Source organism: Phyllostomus discolor, chromosome 8 (assembly GCF_004126475.2).
Source record: "Phyllostomus discolor isolate MPI-MPIP mPhyDis1 chromosome 8, mPhyDis1.pri.v3, whole genome shotgun sequence".
NCBI lineage: Eukaryota > Metazoa > Chordata > Mammalia > Chiroptera > Phyllostomidae > Phyllostomus > Phyllostomus discolor.
In genome coordinates, this window is record NC_040910.2 from 35443797 (window position 1) to 35465363 (window position 21567).

At 48.6% G+C, this 21567-nt stretch overlaps 1 protein-coding gene across 1 annotated transcript in view; it reads left to right on the plus strand.

Moving 5' to 3' along the window:
- Positions 1-21567, plus strand: part of INTS9 (integrator complex subunit 9) — an 84859-nt gene that overhangs the window by 59373 nt on the left and 3919 nt on the right. The window contains exons 9-14 of the mRNA XM_028520878.2: positions 6524-6635; positions 9231-9411; positions 11365-11425; positions 14104-14275; positions 16895-17019; positions 18908-19075. Coding sequence (XP_028376679.1) covers positions 6524-6635; positions 9231-9411; positions 11365-11425; positions 14104-14275; positions 16895-17019; positions 18908-19075 — 819 coding nt within the window. The remainder of the gene's footprint in view (positions 1-6523; positions 6636-9230; positions 9412-11364; positions 11426-14103; positions 14276-16894; positions 17020-18907; positions 19076-21567) is intronic.

Below are 21567 nucleotides of genomic sequence, written 5' to 3' on the forward strand. Positions count from 1 at the left end.
GCTGTGTGGAGAGAGGATGGTATGCAGAAAATAAATGAGCGAGGTAATTTCAGACTGTGTTATAGTTACTGAAACCAGCCAAGCGGGGTTATGTGTAGAGGGTTAGAGACTAGTTTAGATCGGCTGGTCAGGGAAAGCTTCGGGGGAGCTCTCACTGGAACTGAGGCCTGAGGCAGTGAGCCATGCAAGGCTGTGAAGGCACCCCCTCACAGAGACCCGGCCGGGGAAGGGCCCCCAGCGCAGGGACATGGGTGTGTTTGCAGAGCAGGGAAGACCGCTGTGACTGCAGCACCCTCAGTACTCGAATGGCTTCGTCAGCAGAGATGTCCGAGAGCTTAGCAGAGAGGCCAGGTCATGTAGCACTTGCCACGATGAGAAGTTTGGGTTCTATTTTAATGCGTAGAGAGAAGCTATTGGAAGATTTTAAATCCGTCATTCATTAACAGTCATTTTGGCCCTGGCTGGCGTAGCTCGGTGGATTGAGTGTGGGATTCCCAGTCTAGGGCACATGCCTAGGTTGCAGGCTAGGTCCCCAGTGGGGGGCACTTGAGAAGCAACCACACATTGATGCTTCTGTCCCTCTCTTTCTCCTTCCCTTCTCCTCTCTCTAAAAATAAATCTTAAAAAAAAAGACTCAACTTTTTAAAAAAATAGTCATTTTGGCAAGAAGCTAAGTACATAAACATTGTTATAAATGTATTATTTATTCCATCCTAGGTATTTGTAGAGTTTACTGTTCATTTTAAAAATCTTGGTCCTTTCCATGTTTGTGAAGGAGGGCAGGGTATAGTTTTAGAAAGTGGGTGGATGGATGGCTGCACGGCGGTGACTTGGGGAAGTCCAGGCCCCGTTTTGCTGTGGGGAGGAGAGTGGCTGCTGGAAGTGTGGAACAGTGGGGTGCTCCTGAGCTGCCACTCTGCGCTGGCTTTTTATTCCTTCTTTTATAATTAAGTTTCATCTCAAGGTCTAGAGGGGACAAGTTGTAATTTTTTCCTATAGCTAGCGGAATTCTGGGCCTTTCCCGCTTATTGAAATCAAAAACCCATCAATGTCATCGTAATCAGCTTCATTGAATCAAATTTTTTATTGGCAGCTTCTATCATTCCTGATCTATTCCTCCACAAAAGACAGAAAGATTACTTGACTGCCAAGTCTTCCTATTTGTCCTGCTTACATCAAAGCCTTTACAGTACCACTGATGTAATTTCCAGTAAATTATTCTTACAAGGTTCATAAATTTAAAGAGAAAATAAGGTTTTGAAAGTAATGAGCAACATACTTAAGTAATTAATTTTAATTCTTACCTGGCAATCGGTATTGTATGTAAAAAAAAAAGAAAATAAATTAGATTTTCTTTTACCCAGATAATTGGATTCTATATTGAATTAGCAGGGATAAGAAAAGTTTGGGTTCAAGAAATATAGTCTACTTCAGGGGTCAGCAAACTCTGGCCCATGGACCAAATTTGACCCCCACACCTGTTTTTGTAAACCATGTTTTGCCGGAATACAGCTACACACATGTGTTTATGGATTGTGAGCAGCTGGTACACACCACTGAGCAGTGGTGCCTCAGGTGTGACGGGAAAAGGCCAGCACTGGTCGACGTGAGCGGAGCCCCCACCAGCCAGGGGGAGAGTAGGGCAGGCTGCTCTGGTGATCTGATCAGCCCGGGGGGTGAGGCTGCAACTGAACCTGAAGTGGCAGGAATGGAGAGATAGTTAAAGAAACGCTGGCAGTTCTGCCATTCAACAAGTATATATAGTGAATGCTCACTGTCTCCAGGGAAAGAAGAATGCAAGTCAAAGATTTCACACCTAGGTGACATTGAGAATGGTTACGGTGGCACTAATCCAGTTGACAAGGAGGAGTGGGCGGGGGGTGCTAGTTTTGGAAAGGGTCCTGGTGTGATGAGGAGTTTGGGAGAAACACCGAGCTGGAGCATGGATGTGCAGGCAAGCCCGGAGACAGATTGGAGAGTCTTCAGGTTTTGAAAGCATAAAGGGCTGGGGAGAAAGGCTAGGCTGCAGGGAACACTTGCCAGTAGATAGTGCAAGGTAGAAGAATAGTCCTGAATAAAAATGTTAGGAGAGTTGGAGGAGATGAGGCCAAAGAAAGTGCAGCACCCCAGGTGGATGAGGAGGAGAACCAGCCTTGACTGAGCACAGGGCCTCGGCATTAGTTTCTTAATTATCTGATATTCCGCTCCCATGCCAAATTCTCACATTAATTCTAGTATTTATTACTGATGACCATATCTGCAAAGAAGTACCAGTTTTGTCTCCTCCCTTCCAGTCCTTAGATCTTTTACTTCTTTTTCCCCTCTTGCAAGTAGGCTCTTGCAAGAGGGGAAAGAGAAGTCCCATGTCAGCAAAAGTGATGAGAGTGGCATCCTTGTCTTGTACCAGATTGTAAAGGAAATGCTTTTGTAGTTTCTTCTAACTACATGCTTACTATACGTTTGTATTTATCAGTTAAAGGAGCTTCTCCTCTAATCTTAATTTTCTGATTTTTAAAAATCAAATATAGATGTTGTACCTTAACAAATTTTTTTTCTGAGTCTGTGAGACAATCATGTGATTTCTTTCCATTAGAACATTAGTATTAGTGAATTATAATGTTATCTTTTCTCACATTTAACCATCCTTGCATCCCTTGGATAAATGTTACATGATCACAATTTATTGTTGTTTTTTTTTTAAAGAATTTACTTATTTTTAGAAAGAGGGGAAGGGAGGGAGAAAGAGAGGAAGAGAAATATCAGTTGGTTGCCCCTTGCATGCCCCTGGCCACAGACCTGACCCACAACCCAGGCATGTGCCCTGATCGGGAATCGAACCGGTGACCTTTCAACCTACTGAGCCACACAAATCAAGGCACAATTTGTTCTTTATAAAATGCCCACCTGGAATCAGTTGGTCAGTATTTTATTGAAGTTATCATATTCATAAGTGAAAAATGAACCCATGTATTATTTTCTTCTGCTATCTCTGTTTGGAAGCAAGTTATATTAATTAGTCTCATTAAGTAATTTGGGCTCCTCTTCAGCCTTTTTCTAATGCCATAAATATATAAAGTAAAGGTTATCTTTTCTTAAAAGTCAAATTCCCCATCAAACTGTCTAGGCCAGGAATAACCATTTCAATTTTTTGCATGGTTGTTGAGCTATATTTTGTGAGTCAAAAATTTGCCAAGTTTGTCAGATTTATTCGTTTTGCCAAGGTTTTCAAAACATAAAATTGCCGCAACACATGGAATTGCATACTTTACCCTTTTATTTTGTTAAATTTTCTGTGTATAATTATATTTTTCTCTTAAATTTTTCTTTTGTAAATATGTTTTATTGCTTGTGCTATTACAGTTGTCCCAATTTTTTCCCCCATGTCCTCCTCCACCCAGCACCCCCATTCCCTCCAGCCATGCCCCTCCTCCTTAGTTCATGTCCATGGGTCATGCATATAAGTTCTTTGGCTTCTCCGTTTCCTATGCTGTTCTTAACAACCCCCTGTCTATTTTGTACCTACCAATTTGTGCCTCTTATTCCCTGCACCTTTTTCCCCTTCCCCCTCCCCACTGATAACCCTCCAAATGATCTCCATATCTATGATTCTGTTCCTGTTCTGCTTGTTTGCCTAGTTATTTGAATTCAGTTATTGATAGTTTTGAATTTATTGCCATCTTAATGTTCACTGTTTTGATTTTCTTTTTCTTATATAATCCCCTTTAACATTTCATATAATAATGGCTTGGTGTTGATGACTCCTTTAGCTTTACCTTGTCTGGGAAGCGCTTTATCTGCCCTTCCATTCTAAATGATAGTTTTGCTGGATAGAGGCCCTAGGTTTTAGGGCCTTGCTTTTCATCACTTTGAATGCTTCTTGACAGTCCCTTCTGCCTGCGAAGTTTCTTTTGAGAAATCAGCTGACAGTCTTATGGGAACTCCTGTGTAGGTAACCGTCTGCTTTTGCTGCTTTTAAGATTTTCTCTTTATCTTTAACTTTGGCATTTTAATTACGATGTGTCTTGGTGTGGCCCTCTTTCGGTCCAACCTGTTTGGGACTCTCTGTGCTTCCTGGACTTGCATGTCTATTTCCTTCACCAAATTAGGGAAGTTTTCTTTCATTAGTCTTTCAAATGAGTTTTCAGTTTCTTACTCTTACTCTTCTCCTTCAGGCACCCCTGTGATTTGGATGTTGGTACATTTAAAGATGTCTCAGAGGTTCCTAAGCCTGTCCTCATATTTTTCAATTCTTTTTTCTTCTTGCTGTTCTGATGGAATGCTTTTTTCTCCCTGTGTTCCACACTGTTGATTTGATTCTCGGCTTCATCCCCTACACTGTTGGTTCCCTGTAGATTTTTCTTTATTTCATTTAATGCAACTTTTATTTCTGCCTGGGTCTTTTTTATGCTATTGCAGTACCCAGTGAGTTCTTTGAGCATCCTGAGCAATGTTTTGAGCTCCATATCTGGTAGCTTGCTTATCTCCATTTCATTTAGTTCTTTTTCTGGGGTTTTGTTCTGTTCTTTGATTTGGGGCATATTTCTTTGTCTCCTCATTTTGGCAGCCTCCCTGTGTTTATTCTGTGTATTAGGTACATGGGAACCATATTATAGGACTGCTTTTGTTGTTGTTGTTGTTTGTTTGTTAATGGGGGCGTTTAATTTTCAAAGGAAGGCAGTGGTGATGGCTGAGGTTCCGAGGTAATGTTTTAAGGGCCAGAATTTGTTCTCCAGTATATGTTTTCGTTTAGATCAGTAGTTCTTAACTTTTTGGACCCATGGCCCATGAGACAATCCAATGAAATCTGTAGAAAAATGTATGCAGGCACACACAGAATTTGTGTACCATTTCAGGGCCTTTCTGCGCCGTCTGAATTCCCCCACCTCCCATCTGCCCTCTGGGGATCATTAGTGGCTTGTTCTAATAAGATGCATATAAAATTATTACCATTTTAAGCTGAAAATGGTACCCAACGAAGCTTAGTCCCTTTTGTCACCATTCCAGTTTTCTTGTGTTTGCCACATGACACACACAGTCAACATTACCAGTCTCGTTACACATGTGCTGCTGTAAACCACTGCACTCACTGCCCCTCCCTTCCTTTTGTGGACACCATGAACAGGTCTGTGTGTGTTGGAGAAGCACAAACGGATCGATCAATTCTCCCACGCACCAGAGAAGCTTTTATACGCATCGGCATACATCTGCAAATAGGAATTAGAAGCTATTCAGTCTAATTATAGCCATACTTTTTCTGTATTCTTATTAAAAAAATGTTTTTCAGGTTATAATGCAGCTTATATAACAACAGTCGTGTTATTTAAAAAATAATGAAGCCTTTATATCCAGGCTGTATAAAATGCTAAAAGAAAATACATCGAAAGGCACGTATACTCAGAGATAACAGTGCAGATGGTGGGTTTTTGCTGGGCTACAGTTTGGATTTTTATTTTTTTATTTTTTATTTTTTTATTATTTTTTTTTTAATCTGGGTGGAACAGGGAAAGGAGGGGTGAGGCCTCCTAGTGAACTGTGTTTCTGGCTTTTTCCTTCTAACATTCCAATGAGATGTTGAATGACCCTGAGGAAAAGGTGTGTGTGTTACCAAATGAAAATATGAGTCGGCTCTCTAGCATCTCGATCGTGGGCCTTCAGCTTTGTTTCCAGTCTGAATCTTGATTTATTTAGAAACAAATCAAAAATTCAGATTGTGCAGGTAAAAATAAAAACCCCGCCTCCTGAGGATCCCATCACACTGTGCCACAGGATTTCCCAGTTCACAAGGATGTCATTAATATTAGCTCGTGAGACTCTCAGAGGTCATTCGAGGGAGATGAGTCCAGAAATATGCCCATTTTACAAGAAACCCAGCTCAGAGCCTTGGCTGAGGTCACATGGCTACTGACGGACTTGGAAGGGAGCTCTATGTTTCTGATTCCCGACCTGGTGCTCTGCCCGCTTCCTCTGCCACCGAGACTCACAGAAAGTCACCTCAGCGCCTTGAGCCCCAGCTTCTGTCTTTTTGGAACAAACACTGATTTCATACTTTGCAGAGCCGATCTGAGAATCATATTATACTGCACCGTCGTTCCCGAGGCATGACCCCCACACGGGCACCAGGGACAGCTCCTGGGAGCTTGTTAGAAATGAGTATTCTCGGGCCCACTGCAGACCTGAGTTCAGCAAGCTCTCCAGGCGATTCCCATGCACCCTCGAGTTTGAGAACTGCCTGTGATAATGTGAGATATTTTTGAAAAGAACAAAAGCATTATAGAACTCTGCTTTTTTCATTGAAGTAGAGTTGGTATATAGTGAAACCCTAAGATCTTAAATGTACAAGTCCGTGAATTCTGATACCATGTGCTCACCACCCCAGTCCAGACATACTTTCTATCACCCCTGAGGACTGGTGATGAGCTGCACATAGAAAGAGCAGCATCAGTATTCTTTTTTTCCTTTACTACTAGATGTTGTGCATAACATCTCTTTTTAAATTACTAACCATAGTTCCCTGGTTTTTCAGCCCATGGACCAAGCAGCTCTCAAAAACAGCGACGTTCTCGTTCTGACAGGCCTCACCCAGATCCCCACCGCGAACCCGGACGGCATGGTGGGCGAGTTCTTCAGCAACCTGGGTACGTGGGCCACGCCAGTCTTGGCTTGGGCAGATTTTTCGTGTGTTTTTCTACACTCTGCTTCTGCAGTATCTGTGCCCCTTCCCGTCATAGTCACGCCCTCCGATGCCCCTTTCACGGCCTCGTCCCCATTGACTCCCAACCCGCTTTTGCTCATCCTTCAAAACCTGAAGTCGAACACAGCAATTCGTAAGCAACCGAAGTCTGAAGGTGCCGTAATAACAGTTATTATAACGGTAAATTCGAATTTTTAGCGTGTCACACAACAAACACTCAACATTCTCTCGCTTATTTATGTAGAAAACTCTTATTTAATCTTCTTGCTGTGGGGTGGGATTTGGTGACGGACGGAGCAGAGGTGCTCACAGGTGACAGCAGTCAGACCAGGGAAGAACCACACCAGTGCAAATAATAGCACAAAAAGACAGTGCAGAAGTCTTCAAATAATGTCTTCATTCAATGTTGTTTTCAGTATAGGTCGCTGAGATGCCTACTGTAGGAACTTACGCATTTTGCTGTGTATAGTGCGCACTTTTTAGCCCAAATTTTTGAGGGAAAAATAAGGGTGCACATTGTATACACATGGGTATAATGATTACATACCACGGGTATAAAAATCCTGTGTATCATGCACACAAAAAATGTGGGTGCCCATTATAGCCGGGGCAGTATGGTAACTCTTGTTTCTGTTGATTAGCCTGTGGTAAAATTGGCTTCATTATACATTGTTTTGCTTAAAGTGGCAGAACCCATGCAACAACCTTCACTGACGACTCCCTGTGTACGTACTGTGACTTCACAGCAGCGGTACCACTGAACAGGAGTATCTTTTCCCTCATGTTTGGTTGGTGTTATTTTTTTCCTTCTTCTGGGAGAAAACTAAATTGAGAGACGTGGGGCATTTGCTACCTGGAAGAAATTTATTTTTCTTTGAACTTAATTGTCAAGAATAAAATCTAGAAATCCTGCCTTTCTTCTAGAAAAGTGCAGGTTGATTGATGTCTTAGCTCAGCCTACTGTAACAGAATATCGTGGACTCACACACAACAGACGTTTATTTCTCACAGTCGGGAGGCTGGGAGTAGGGAGCCAGTGTGATCGGTCCCCCTCCTCCTCCCTGGCAGACAGCCACCTTCCCCCCGTGTCCTCCTGTCACAGAGAGGAGCCACTCTGGTGTCTCTTCATCCACTTGTAGGGGCACTAATCCCATCATGGAGGCTCCACCGCCATCGAAATCTCTGGACGTCCCAAAGCCCCCACCCTTCACACTTCGCTGTGTGACTTGGGGGCACACCGTTCAGTCCGTAACAGTTAGCCAAGGGGAGCTGGTGTGCTCAGCCCTCCCCCTGCAGCACCGTAAGTGGTCCTGCTGCTGCTCCGGGGGAGAGAAAGGGTCTTCTCATAGGGAAGGGTTGTCCTTCCGAGTCTCCCTTGGCCGTGCCAGCAAGTATCATCTTTTTTGTTCTTCACTGATACTAAGCCAAAGGAATTTATTCTTACGTGGAAAATTCATTGGACTGGTCTCAAACAGAATCTTTGTGTGTTTGCTTATGGTCTAGAATCATAAACACAAAGAACTTTAGGTCTACACAGCACTTTCTAATTCACTGGCTCTCAGAGCCAGGTCCAGTAACCACTTGCTTCAAGGGGACTCCTCGTCAAAAATGCAACTATGGGGGCCCAGCCACTGACCTAGGGAAGGGAGAGACCCAGAAGAAAAGTTGAATTTTCAGCACGTTCCCTGGATATTGTCATGCAAACTAAAGCTTGAAAACCACTGACCCAGCTCACTCCCTCATATAACCGATGAGGAAACCGAGGCCTTGCTTGGCTGCCGGGGCCTCCCTGAGTCCTGTGGCTTGTGGCAAAGGCAGGACTGGAGTTGGCCCTTGGGGTCCTGACCCCTGATGGCGGTTTCTCCAGGGCACCGCACTCCAGTGAGAGCAAGTCTGCCAGCACTCAGGGTACTGCTGCCTGTTTCAGTTTCGCGAGAAAAGCCAGCAAAAAACAAGCCTGAGTGGGCACTTAGACTTTTTAAAGCTGCTTGTAACTTCTAATATGAGTATATCCCTAAGCTGCAATGCCTTGTGTGATGAGGGTATCTAAAGTAGGGAGCATTATCTTACAAACGTTCCTGAAAGAGCATGCCACTAGAATGAGTCCGGGGGCAGGGAAACTGGCCTATTTTGTCATCGGCCATTCAGCAGCAGTCAGAGGCCGAGCAGAGACAGACCCAGCGAGGTTCCGAGCAGGCACTAAAGAGAAGACCTCGGAGGATCTTCTGTCCTGCAGCTCAGCTGCTGTTGGTGGCCTTCACAGCCCAAACCCTGCATTGCCCGCCCCGCTCCTGGAGCCTGAGACGGGGACAGAGCCGGGCTGCCCCTCAGAGCCAGCAGGTCATTGCAGCTGTGAAGTGGGTTGTGCCGACAGAAGTGGGGAAGTGAAAGGAACCCAAGCATTATTTTTAAAAAGTTCCATTCTGGGGGCGGGGGGGGGGGGGGCAAAAAAATAAACTTGAAAAAAATAAGTTTCATCCTACTTCTATGAAACTGCTCTTCTGATGCCGTTGTCCCCTCCCGGCTGCCCCCCTTGCAGCGCTGACCGTGCGGAACGGAGGCAACGTGCTGGTGCCCTGCTACCCCTCAGGGGTGATCTACGACCTCCTGGAGTGCCTGTACCAGTACATCGACTCGGCCGGCCTCTCCAGCCTGCCCTTCTACTTCATCTCGCCCGTGGCCAACAGCTCCCTGGAGTTCTCCCAGATCTTCGCCGAGTGGTATGTCCGTGTTCTCCGCAAGGAGTTCCCTTTGGAGGCACTGCATTCAGGCAGTAAGAACAGAAGTAGATCCTGTTTCGTCCTCACGTTGCTGTGGAACTCCCTCTTTCTTTTTATTGAGTTTATTGGAGTGATCTTGGTTGATGAAATTCTATAGGCTTCAGGCGTACGATTCTGTAATACCTCATTTGTATACTGTATTGTGTGTTCGCCACCCCGGGTCCACCGTGAAACTTCCGTGCTGCGGCTTCTCCGCAAGGCGGTGGTGATGAAAGGCACATGTGCCACGTTGCTGAGGTTCGGAATAGTTACCAGAGGAGGAAGGCTGGAAGATAAAGACTTAGCATAGCCAGCACTTTCCAAATTAGTAACGAAAATGTTGTATTTTTATCTTCTCACATGCTGTATCTTCTGCCTCTTAAAAGTGAAATTGCGTCAAAAAGGGAAACAGATTTTAAAGCCCAAGCCCATGCGGTCTAAATTTATAATACCAAACCTGAAAGAAAAACTATATATTTTTCATTTAGTAGCACACTATTTGACAAAATTAAGTTTTATTACAGCAGGAAATTGCTTGATGAAATCTAGAGTGTGTGAATTACTGAACAGTCTGAAGTCAGTGAACCTTTTTTTAATTTTCTTTTTGTTCTTGTTCAAGTACAGTTGTCTCCATTTTCCCACCACCACTTTCCCCAGCCCCACCCACGCCCACCCTCAGTCCAGGAGTCCTTTGTCCATGTTCCTTGACGACCCTTGCCCTTCTTCCCCCCCCCCCCCCCCACCTTATCTCCCACCCCTCACTCCTCCGGTCACTGTCAGTTTGTTCTGTATTTCAGTGTCTCTGGTCATAGAAATAGGGAACGCTTCTCGAACTTCCTGTCACCCCTACGCAGGGGCCGTGCTAATCTCTGTCATTCTGATTCAGTGCGTGTGCTGCCGAAGCGAGCACAGGAAGGCAGTGAGCCTGTCGGGATCATGTAGATGCCTGTTTGAATCTGACTCGCCCAGCCAGAGGGGAGGGCTAGAGGCAATGGGCTGACTTTTACACTGGACCCAGCCGTGCCTCAGATGTGTTTCCAAACACTCGGGTGTGAAAACACACACACTTGGTGTGTTTGATCCCTTTAGTGGTGTGGTGGCCTGACGGACACAGTGTTCTCCTGAGTTTCTCATCGAAAGGGGGTGTGAACACCGTTCTGTCTGTCCTTCATCACTCTCTCAAGGCTCCCCCCACTTTTAGTCGTGGCCGAGATCTTGTCTCTGGACTTCCACACCCGCCCCACGTGCGCACTGTCCGTGGTTGTCAGGAGGACTGTACGCATGCACCGCCTGAGACGTCCGCAGCGTCTCCAGGTGGAGGTGTCTCTCAGTCACTCTCCAGTTTGAGTTACCGCTGGTGCTTGGTGGGGAGAGAAACAGAAAGCTGAGTCTCTGAAAAAGGCATGGCACTCTCGCCTCAGTGTTGAACCCTACTAATGCAGCAGTATATCTTGGATTAGTTAGATCCTGGAGCAAAAAAGGACATGAGTGGAAAACTGGCGGAACAGCGGTACAGTCTGGAATTTAGTTAGTTGTGACGCGCTGAGGTCACTCTTTCAGTGTAACAGGCTTGTTGTGGTTGTATGGCACCGACATCTGACATCGGGGCGGGCCCTGGGGGAGGGGCACTCAGCACTCAGTACTGTTTCTGCACCTTCCCTGTACCTCCAAAATTATTCCAAAATAACATGGTTACCTCTTAAGAAAAATGTGGTGGGAGTTTTAAAGGTTAAAAAAATGTTCACAAGAGATTTCTGTCCTGAGTGCTCTGTAATCGCTGGGTTTCATTAACAGTGAGATGAGTGGCAGGAAAATTTTAACTTCAGTACTTGTTATTTGCGCTGTTACCACTAGGTGGCAGCAAATGACCCCGTGTGCCCTACCTGACTTGCTTCTGTGTTTCTCCTCCTCAAGGCTTTGTCACAACAAACAGACTAAGGTGTACCTCCCAGAACCACCTTTTCCTCACGCAGAGGTAAGAAAATGGTCTGCTGGGATCAGAGCAAGAGAGAAGTGTAGATTAATAGATGTGGTGGAGAGAGCAGGCCATTCGATTTTTTAAAATTATCTTATTGTTGTTCAAGTACAGTTGTCTTCATTTACCCCACCCCAGCCATTCCCACCTCCCTCCCCTGCTTCCACCCTGCCCTTGGTTTTGTCCATGTGTCCTCTATAGTTGTTCCTGAAAACCCTTCCCCCTCCCCCCCATTATCCTCTCCCCCCTCCTCTCTGTTTACTGTCAGATTGTTCTTCATTTCAGTGTCTCTGGTTGTATTTTTTAAAAACCCTTGCACAACCTCACTCAGCCCTTTGTTTCCCATATGAGACGAGAGATGGGACTCCCTGCCTCCCCCTCGTGCTAGGGCAGCATGTCCCCAGTGCGCGCTCACGCCTCATGCCTCACGGCTGACCTCTGTCCTGCCGGCCGGCTGAGGGGTCCTGGTCTCACACCTACTACTGACTGCTTTGCATAACAGGTTTTTATTGTGAAGTCTTCTTTCCAGTTAATTCTGTTAATCATAGAGGCAGGTTTTAATGGTGGAAATAACCACCTTTCAGTTTAACAATAGGGGGTCAAAAGGCACGAACCCCCAGCTATAAAACAGGGAGTCAGGGAGATGTGCTGCCCTGCGTATCTGAGCGTCGCTAACAGCGCAGATCACGACGTTCCCGTCACAAGGAAGGAAACGGCTGTGACCGCACGGGGACAGATGTCAGCCAGACTTAACTGCAGTGACACCAGTGTCACGCGCCGGCTGTGCCTCGGTGTGGCACGGGAAACGCCCTCCCTCGCAGGCCTGGGGCGTTTGTGTGCAGCCGTGTGCCTCACGGCACGGCTGCCGCCGCCTGGCAGCCCACAGCACCTGCGGGAACAACTGCCATGCACCTGGCCATTTCCTGCCGTCAGCCAGTGGGGCTGCTCCCCGGGTTGTTTTACATGTTTTATGTCCGCATGTATTATGGAATCTATACACGTGTGCATTTTAAAGATGTTTAAAGTGGTGTGTAACTGCTTCAGAAAACCGACAGTCTCTGCCAAAGCAGGAGGTAGTTCTGCTGGGCGAATGTAGTGAGTCAGCTGGACAGCTCGGTCTGGTCGACGAAGAGAGAGGTGACTGTATCTTAGTTTCCATGCGTTGACCAGGAGAAATGCAGCAACTGTAGGTGACACCTGAAAAGTAACTTAAGTCACTTGCGCTGACCTCCTGCTGCTCCTAGAAGCTCATTCGGCCCCTCAGTGGCTCCAGGTACGGTGGACTTCCTAGTCTTTTAGACAACCGCTCACCCATTTACCTGGGGCCAGGCAAGATTTCGGCCAGCTGGTTTTGTTTGCATGGAACTCAGAAGGAAAGTGGGGTTTAGTGCTCGCCACCTGCTGTGCACACCCCCAGCCCCTCGACCACAAGCACCTGACAGTGACACCTGACAGAGTTCCCCGGGCTAGGTGTGCTATCTCACACAGAAAAGCAGCTCTCTCTGCATTAAAGACTTATCTCTAAATTTGGAGACTGTCCCGTTCTGGCCACATTCTCACTACCGGAGGTGTCTTTAGTTGGTCCGGAGGTGTCTTTAGTTGGTCCGGAGGTGTTGGCGGGGCTCCCCTCTTCTGCGTTAGGGCTGCTGCAGGATGAAGCTGGGTCGCAGGTCATGTCATTGTCCATTAAACAGCTTCTCTGGATGACAGTCCCCATGGCTTAGTTGGTGTTTAGGGTCTCTGATGTCTGGGTTTTGCCGTCTGGCCGTCCGATACTGGAGTGGGGAGGTGGGGCCAGGTAGAGGAAGCAGGCAGAGGGTCCGAGCCGGGTCCTGAGCCGCCGGCTGTGGCTGTGGCTGTCCTTGGCAATGCTGGGTTGGGCCTGACAGTGGGAGGGTGTTGTAAGTGTTGGGCTGGGAGGGGGACCATTTTTGGTTCGAAAGAAACCTTTTTAATCATCACCCGGGGATGCGTTTATTGATACAGGAAGTTGGGGGATTGCAGGGGGGACATCTATCAGTCGCCTCTCACATGTGGCCCGACCAAGGATCGAACCCACAGTCTTTTTGGTGTACAGGACAATGCTCCAGCCAACCAAGCCACCGGCCAGCGCTGAAACATAAACCCATCTTGAGACAGGTTTGAGCCTGTGCACAGGGTGCTTCTTACGGTGGCTGTCTGTGCCACGAGGACGTCACACGGCCCAGGTCTCGGGAGGCCAGTTTGGCCTCTGTCTTTGTTAAGTCACCACAGTGACTTCCAGCTGTAACTCCTCGAGGAGGCCCTGCGTCAGTACAGAATTGCTCTGGGGCGGGTGTGTGTCGGTGCCAGAACGTGCAGGCTCCCGAGTTTTGGGAAGGTTACTCGTACTTCAGACAGTAACGGGTGTGGTGGACTCCGGTCCGGGCGTGGAGTGTCGGGAAGCCGTAAAGGGAGGCTCGGACGGCATCAGGCCGTAGCCACCTGGAAAGTTCCCACTGAGCACATTAACGGTATCAAAAGGTCCCATCTGTGAAAAAGTTACATTGTAGATAAGACATTTCGATCTTTGGCCAATTATAATAAGATATGCTTGTATTTTTAATTTACTTCTGGCTCCCCCTGATGGTGTGGGTCTTCCTTCCGCCGAGACACGAGGCTAACATGTCCTCGTGTGCTTCCTTCTGTGTCTGGCATAGCTCATTCAGACCAACAAGCTGAAGCACTACCCCAGCATCCACGGCGACTTCAGCAACGACTTCAGGCAGCCGTGCGTGGTCTTCACGGGGCACCCTTCCCTCCGGTTCGGGGACGTGGTCCACTTCATGGAGCTCTGGGGAAAGTCCAGTCTCAACACTGTCATATTCACAGGTAATTCCAGCCCCTGCCCTTCCCACTGGGACCGTCGCTGATGCGCCTACCAGGGGAGACCTAGGGACAGTTCTAAAATAAGGCATAAGTGTGAACACTCTTTGGCCGTAAACACCAAAGGATAAAGAAGCCACATGGAAAGACTCAGATAAAGCAAACTGTCTTGTTAACTGGCCGTACCAGCCAAAACTTGCGCGTCTGGTTTTGCAGAGTCTTCCCAGAGCGAGCGGAGCTCTCCACGCTGCCTTGGGCGGGGCTCCGTGAGCTCTTCCAGACCTGCCCGCTGACAGCTCACTGGCCTTGTTTGTTGGACGCTTTAGGAGTCACCTCCTGCACTGGGTCTTTCTCCTCTGGTTAACATTCACTCCGGCTTGCGGGGTTTTTCTGGAGAATGAACCCCTCAGAGTAAAATAAATCCTTTTATGAGATCAAGTAAGGGTTTTATTTAATCACTACATATTTGATCAATTTAACATCTTCAGATAGCCTTGGGATTTGAATATCTTACAAGCTATGCAGGAAAACCCCTGTTCCGAAGTCTGGCCCGGCTTCCTGTAACTCAGCCGAGTGACCTCAGCTCTCTGAGCCTCCCTTTCCTCCTTGGGCAGCCCTGTGCATTGGCGGTCGCTGAGAGGAAGCACTTCATACCGTGCCTGCACGTGAAGCTGTGCGTCAGTTGCTGTCTCAGAGTTTTCTAACTACTGTTGAGACTTAAGCAATGGAGCAGAGTCTAGGTGTGCCCCAGCTTCAGGGTCAGGGACACTTGGGTCCTCCCTGTGCTCAGCCTGCTGAGGAGGAGTAACAGTGCCCCCAGCCAGAGACCGCTGGGGCACCGCAGTACTAGCTGGGTTCATGGACTCATCACAGTGAGGGAGCACGCAGGCCACAGGGAAGCAAGAGGCATCTCGGAGCATTTCAAAAACGAATTCACGTGGCTGTGGGCTGTGTTGGTGACTTTGAGGTGGGTTCACCGCCCTGGGCTGGGTGCTGTCAGGAGGCAGGAGCAGCTCTGTGAGTGGGTCTCTGAAAGATCTGTCGCTGGCAGGCAGGTGGACCGGAGCCAGGACAGGGCGATGGAGGCACATCTCGTGGTTTGGACAGTGCTGTGGGTTTGAGTTCAGGCATGATTATGGAGAGGTCTTGTTTTTGTTTGGGCCCAGCGTGGTCACCGAGTGGCCTTTTCTGGTTGTTTGTGAAACCGTTTATGTCCCACACTCTGGCCGGCCGCGAGTGCCAGAGCTCAGGAAAGCAGCTCTCGGGCTGCTTTCCTTCTTTCCCGGGTCCCCTTTCAGCCAGAGGCTGAGGAAGTCAGCCAGAAACACTGACTCATGACGCCCAGAGCCTCACCGCTGTCTAGCATGGCCAAGCAGGAGGTGGTCAGGGGAACGTAGCTGTAGTAGGACTGCCGCGGTCTCGCTTGTCCTTCCTGAGGCAGCGCGGACTCGGCCACGACAGTGGGTGCAGTACTCACATAGGCACAAAGGCCGCCACCGTAGTAGGGACTTTTCTGCAGCCAGCTCCATGAAATCAAGGACTCCGCCATTGTCCGTAACAGCTTTGGGCAATGAACTTAAATTCAAGCTGGTCTGTGGGGCGTCCAGAGTGGATGTTGCGTCATCCGTGATGTCTGCTAGTGTCAGACGTCTCGGCCGTTTCCTCCAAAGGTGCACGACGGCAGTGGGACTGCAGCTCGCACTGCACGTGGAAAGGGGGTCACCTGTCCTTCCCTCGCAGCCTGTGTGCTGGGCTCGAGTGGGCTCCTGGGTGCTCTTCTTGAGGGAACAGGGTCCACAGGAGGGTGTTAATCTAGTCTGGCTGCTGCCCTGACCACACCAACTCGGCAGGTGAGAGCCGCCTGCAGGCTGTGTTGGAGTGGGGGAGTCCTCCTTCGTCCTGGGAAGCAGCCAGTGCTTTGGCCCAGGGTGGGCAGCGTCCTCGAGTGGCGAGAACAGTCCCTGCCCAGCAGGTGGCGAGAGAGAGAGCAGGCTGGAGAGAGCAGGTTGGCCTGAGGACAAGGACGGGTTCCATCCTGATGCACTGGCTCTGCTGACAGGAGTACAGCAGTCTCAGCAGAAACACTTTGCTGATGTGGGTCAAGGTCTTTTCCAGTGTCTTCCAGGGCCGTGCAGACAAGCAGATGGTGTGCAGCGTGTCTCAAACCCAGGCGCTAGCTGGGAGCACTTCACCGGAGTGGTCCGTGGCAGGGCCTTCCCTCTGAAATCACAGTCTTGAATTTTGTCTGTTGTGGGAGCACTGAGTCCATGCCCCTGGTCTTTCCTGGGTTTTTACCTAATTTTTTTTTAGCATCTGTTGATGCTTCTGGGCTGAATAAGTTCTTGCTATGATGGTTGCCAAATGGTGATTTTTTTTTAATTGCGTCATTTCTTTTAGTCAGCCATCGCCGTTTTGTTGCACAGAAGAGCTCTCCCCTCTTACTCATCCCTCATGGATCTCGCCTCCTTCCCTTTCTGTCGGACCCTCACGCCCACCTCCCCCTGCATGCCACCTCCGTCCTGCAGCTGTCTGCTCAGCTCTCCTGTCCCGGCTTCTGAGTGGCTCCCCACGCCAGCGGCCCCTTTGTCGCCTGCGTCTTACACTGTCTCATCTGTGCTCCCTCAGAGCCGGACTTCTCGTACCTCGAGGCACTGGCTCCCTACCAGCCCTTGGCCATGAAATGCATTTACTGCCCCATCGACACACGACTGAACTTCATCCAGGTGTCAAAGCTGCTCAAAGAAGTGCAGGTAACCATGGAAACGGGGCTAGTGACTCCCTGGGGTGGAGCTGTGCCAAGGGGCGGGGTGTCTGGCTGCCTTTCCTGCCTTCCTCACTGCTCCACGACTGCAGAGCGCCGGGACTTGTGCTGGTTACTCGTTCAGCCTCCAAGTGCGGAGCTTTACCTCCTGAAAGAAGTTTCCATTCTAAAGGAATCAGAATTGGAAGGACAAGGAGGCATCAACACTACTGTGCTCAATGAGGGCCCCTATGCCCAGTGGCAAGCCGCTTGCCCCCTTCCCCACAGAAAGCCCTCCCCGTGCAGCTGACCGACAGCTGAAACACCTCCTGGGCCCTCGTTGCACATTTGGGTAGTCACCAAGGTGGTGTTTGCTTTTTGTGAGAAGTTGGTTTCTTCCTGCTTTTGTTTTTTGGGTTTTTTTCATTTTGCATTTTCTGCCACAGAGGAGGGGAAGTAGTTGGGGAAACATGGAGGGTAAGAGGAAGAAATCTGGACAGAAGGAGAATACAGAGGGAGAGCAGGGGGAGACAACCCACCGCCCTGGGCCAGCTACCGCTCGGGGGCACATGTCTGATTGTAGAGGCCACGGAGGCTGGTCAGACTTGTCGAGAAAGGCAGCATCTCCACAGCACGAGCCAGGGGGACATTTCTGATTCCCCGTCGCCTCGGTGTGCTCAGGACCTTCAGCCAGGACCGGGTGCCCCAGCTCTTCTCTTGGCTTCAGCTGCGGTTTGGCAAGGTGCCACTAGCCCTCATGTCTTGGCCGAGGTCAGAAGTTCACTTTCCTCCTCTTCACAGAGTCTTTGACCTCGGGGTGAGCGGCACCAGCACAGAACTCAAAGGCAGGGAAAGCTGCAGGACCTAAGGGGGGGGGGGGGGGGGGGTGGTGAACACCAGCCTGCAGCCCTGCCTTGCACGGAAAGAGTGCAGACTTTCTCTAGATGTGATGAGAGCAGGCAGCCAGCTTTGGCCTGTGTGGAGTGATTTGATAGCCCACTGTCTACTCTGCGTGCTGGAAGAGACGGTTAAAAGCCTGTTGTTTTCAGTACTGGGTAACTTCACACCGCGTTCCTCAAGCCAGCCGTGTGCTCAGCCGGCCCCCTGGTGGTGTGCTGATACAGGAAACGGGAGGCCCCCTGGTGTCCTGTGTGAGAGCGAAACGCGGGGAAGGTCCTCGGGCCGACACTGGAGTCGGGTGGCTGTCAGACAGTTACAAGATACCCGCCAGGGTAGGAAGAAAAACAAAAGGAGCAGGAGCCCTGAGGAATTAGCTCTGTTTTAAATGCAACCAGTGCAGCCTATTGGGAAGCCTTATTCTTCCAGGAACTTGAGGCTCAGTCCAAATTAAGTAAAAGCGGTGACAATGCAATGACTCCGTCGGCTGCCAGGATCAGTTTTCAGTTGGGTGATGTTTGTCCCAAGTGAACATGGCTTTGCAGAAAAGAGTTTGTAGGAAAGAGTTCTACCTGATTCAGTCTGTCCTGCAGTTAAGTGTGTGACCTGACCGTTGCCCGCAGCCCACCACCCGTGGCCCTGCAGACACCGGAGACACCAGACCGGCACAAAAAGTCACAGTCTGGCCCGTCAGCCAAGAGCGAGCCCGGGCCGTGGTGGCAGGACAAGGGGCTCAGGGACCACCTGGGAGTAGAAATAGCAAAAACAAATACAAATGGAGGCCTGAATCCCTCGCTTGTCAGCATGGCCGGTGGTTCAGGGCCTCGTCGTAGATTCGTACTTCCCCCACTGTGCCCACCTCTCCCCTGATTACTTGGGTTTGGGAAGAAAGTTCAAAACGGCCTGGACATGCTGAGCCTGGGCATCCAGGACGGTAGGATTAGGTAAGGCATGGGGCTCCGCCTCACAGCCTGTTCCCTCCCCGCCCATCCGTCCCTCAGCCCCTGCACGTGGTCTGTCCTGAGCAGTACACGCAGCCGCCCCCCGCGCAACCCCACAGGATGGACCTGATGATCGACTGCCAGCCACCACCCATGTCCTACCGGCGGGCCGAGGTCCTCACCCTGCCCTTCAAGCGGCGGTACGAGAAGATCGAAATCATGCCGGAGGTGAGCTGCTCTCTTTCTCAAGGTTGCACTCAGGTTCTGTCGCCTGAGTCTCTGGAAGAAGACGGTAGCTTGCTTTTGGGTCTGGGTCAGATGTGGATGAACCAAAGAATCCCTTAGACCCAAGAGAGGGGGGCTTTTCACTGTTTCATTCTGATTTTTCAAGTAATGAAACAACAGCTGTCAACATCGGCCCCGCTGGCCTACTGCTCTGATGAACGTGTTTGCAACCCAGGAGGCCAGGGACCAGGCCAGGGCCTCTGAGACCAGAAATGCTGGTGTCTCAACCCTCTTAGGGTTGTGGGGGTTTTCCCTGCTTCCTGGACCTCATTTATGAGTAAGAGCCAAGTTTCACCAAGTTCAGGGATAAATGGAGGAGATAAGTATGACCAAAAATAAGGAATATAAGACATTATTATTATTATGTATTCGAGCATAACATAAGGATTTTGATCCATTGATGGGCTCTATCGAAGCCTAAATATTACAGTGACATGGACTCTGGGCCTGTTTTAATAGGGAAGAAGTCACGTGGGCTGCCAGAGTGGCTGGTCTGAGGAGAAGGCAGGCAGGCAGCGGGAGTGAAATGCAGCTCCCATAATGCCGGGCGGCGTGGAAAGCCTGCAGGAAGCGCTTCTGGGTTCCTCTTGCCTTTTCAGATAGCTTGAACATGTGTTCAACGGACAGTAAAAAGAGGCAGAAAAACTTGTTACAAGCAGAGTCCCCAGATCTTTGTTGAATGCTCAGAGTGCCCCCTGCACCTGCAGCAGTGGCAGCCTGCTCTCGGGACCTGTCGGAACTGCAGGGTCGAGCTCCGGTGTCAGAGACCTGTCCCAGTTTTCAGTACTAGAGGCAAAGGGAAGCCAGAACATTGTTTTCAGGACAAAAATGAAAACATTAAGACATCTACAGAGAAACCATCCTCCTGGTTAATTTCTGGCGTTTCCCACTCCAGAGTTTATCCATGGTTAAGTAATCATGTCAGCTTGTCTGTCTCCATTTTAACTCACCAAAAGAAAAGAATAAATCTGCCTGTTACACCTTCTGACATTGAGCTGGAGAAGGGATTGGCTTTGGAGACAGGTGGGGGACACAGCACCCCTTTCTGTCCTTCACAAAGCCCCTCCCTCAAACCCAACAGGCGCAGACTAGCAGCTTTGACCCTGAAACCCCCCCATCCACCCTGGGCTGCTGCAGGTCCTGGGTAACTAGCGGCACCTCCCGCAGGTGGGCTGAGTTCACCTTCGGCCAGAGCTTGGAAAAAACTGCTCTCAGACTTCCAGCTGCCTGATGCATTAGGTTAATATTGCTGGTGTTGGGCTTGTTTTGTTTCCGTAATTTGGCATTGATGGTGATTTTCTTTTTGATGGGGAGAGATGAAAGCAAGTTCCCCCTCCAGAAAGGGGCCTAGTTTTTGTGTCATCGTTTGTAACAAGGTGGAGCTAATCATCTGTGTGTCTAGACATTAAGGTTGTTTAATGTGTGAGATTTTTTAAAAAATATATTTTATTGATTATGCTATTACAGTTGTCCCATTTTCCCCCCTTCACTCCCCTCTATCCTGTACACCCTCTCCCACCCATATCCCCCCCTTTAGTCATGTCCATGTGTCATACTTATATGTTCTTTAGCTTCTACATTTCCCATACTATTCTTACCCTCCCCCTGTCTATTTTCTACCTACATTGTATGCTATTTATTCTCTGTACCTCTTCCCCCTTTCCTGTTGCTAACCCTCCATGTGATCTCCATTTCTGTGGTTCTGTTCCTGTTCTAGTTGTTTGCTTAGTTTCTTTTGGTTTTGCTTTAGGTGTGGCAGTTAATAATTGTGAGTTTGCTGTCCTTTTACTATACATGTTTTTTTTATCTTTTCTTAGATAAGTTCCTTTAACATTTCATAAAATAAGGGCTTGGTGATGATGAACTCCTCTAACTTGACCTTATCTGAGAAGCACTTTATCTGCCCTTACATTCTAAATGAGAGCTTTGCTGGATAGAGTAATCTGGGATATAGGTCCTTGTCTTTTATGACTTGGAATACTTCTTTCCAGCCCCTTCTTGCCTGTAAGATCTCTTTTGAGAAATCAGCTGACAGTCTGATGGGAACTCCTTTGTAGGTTACTGTCCCCTTCTCTCTTGCTTCTTCTAGGATTCTCTCCTTCATTTTTACCTTGGCTAATGTAATTATGATGTGCCTCGGTGTGTTTCTTCTTGGATCCAACTTCTTTGGGGCTCTCTGAGCTTCCTGGAAGTCTATTTTCTTTGCCAGAATGGGGAAGTTCTCCTTTATTACTTGTTCAAATACGTGTTCAATCTGTTGCTTTTCCTCTTCCCCTTCTGGTACCCCTATAACTCGGATGTTGGAACTTTTAAAGATGTCCTGGAGGTTCCTAAGCTTCTGCTCGTTTTTTTGAATTCTTATTTCTCCATTCTTTCCTGTTTGGTTGTTTTTTTCTCCTTCTGGTCCACTCTATTATTTTGAGTCCCAGTTTCCT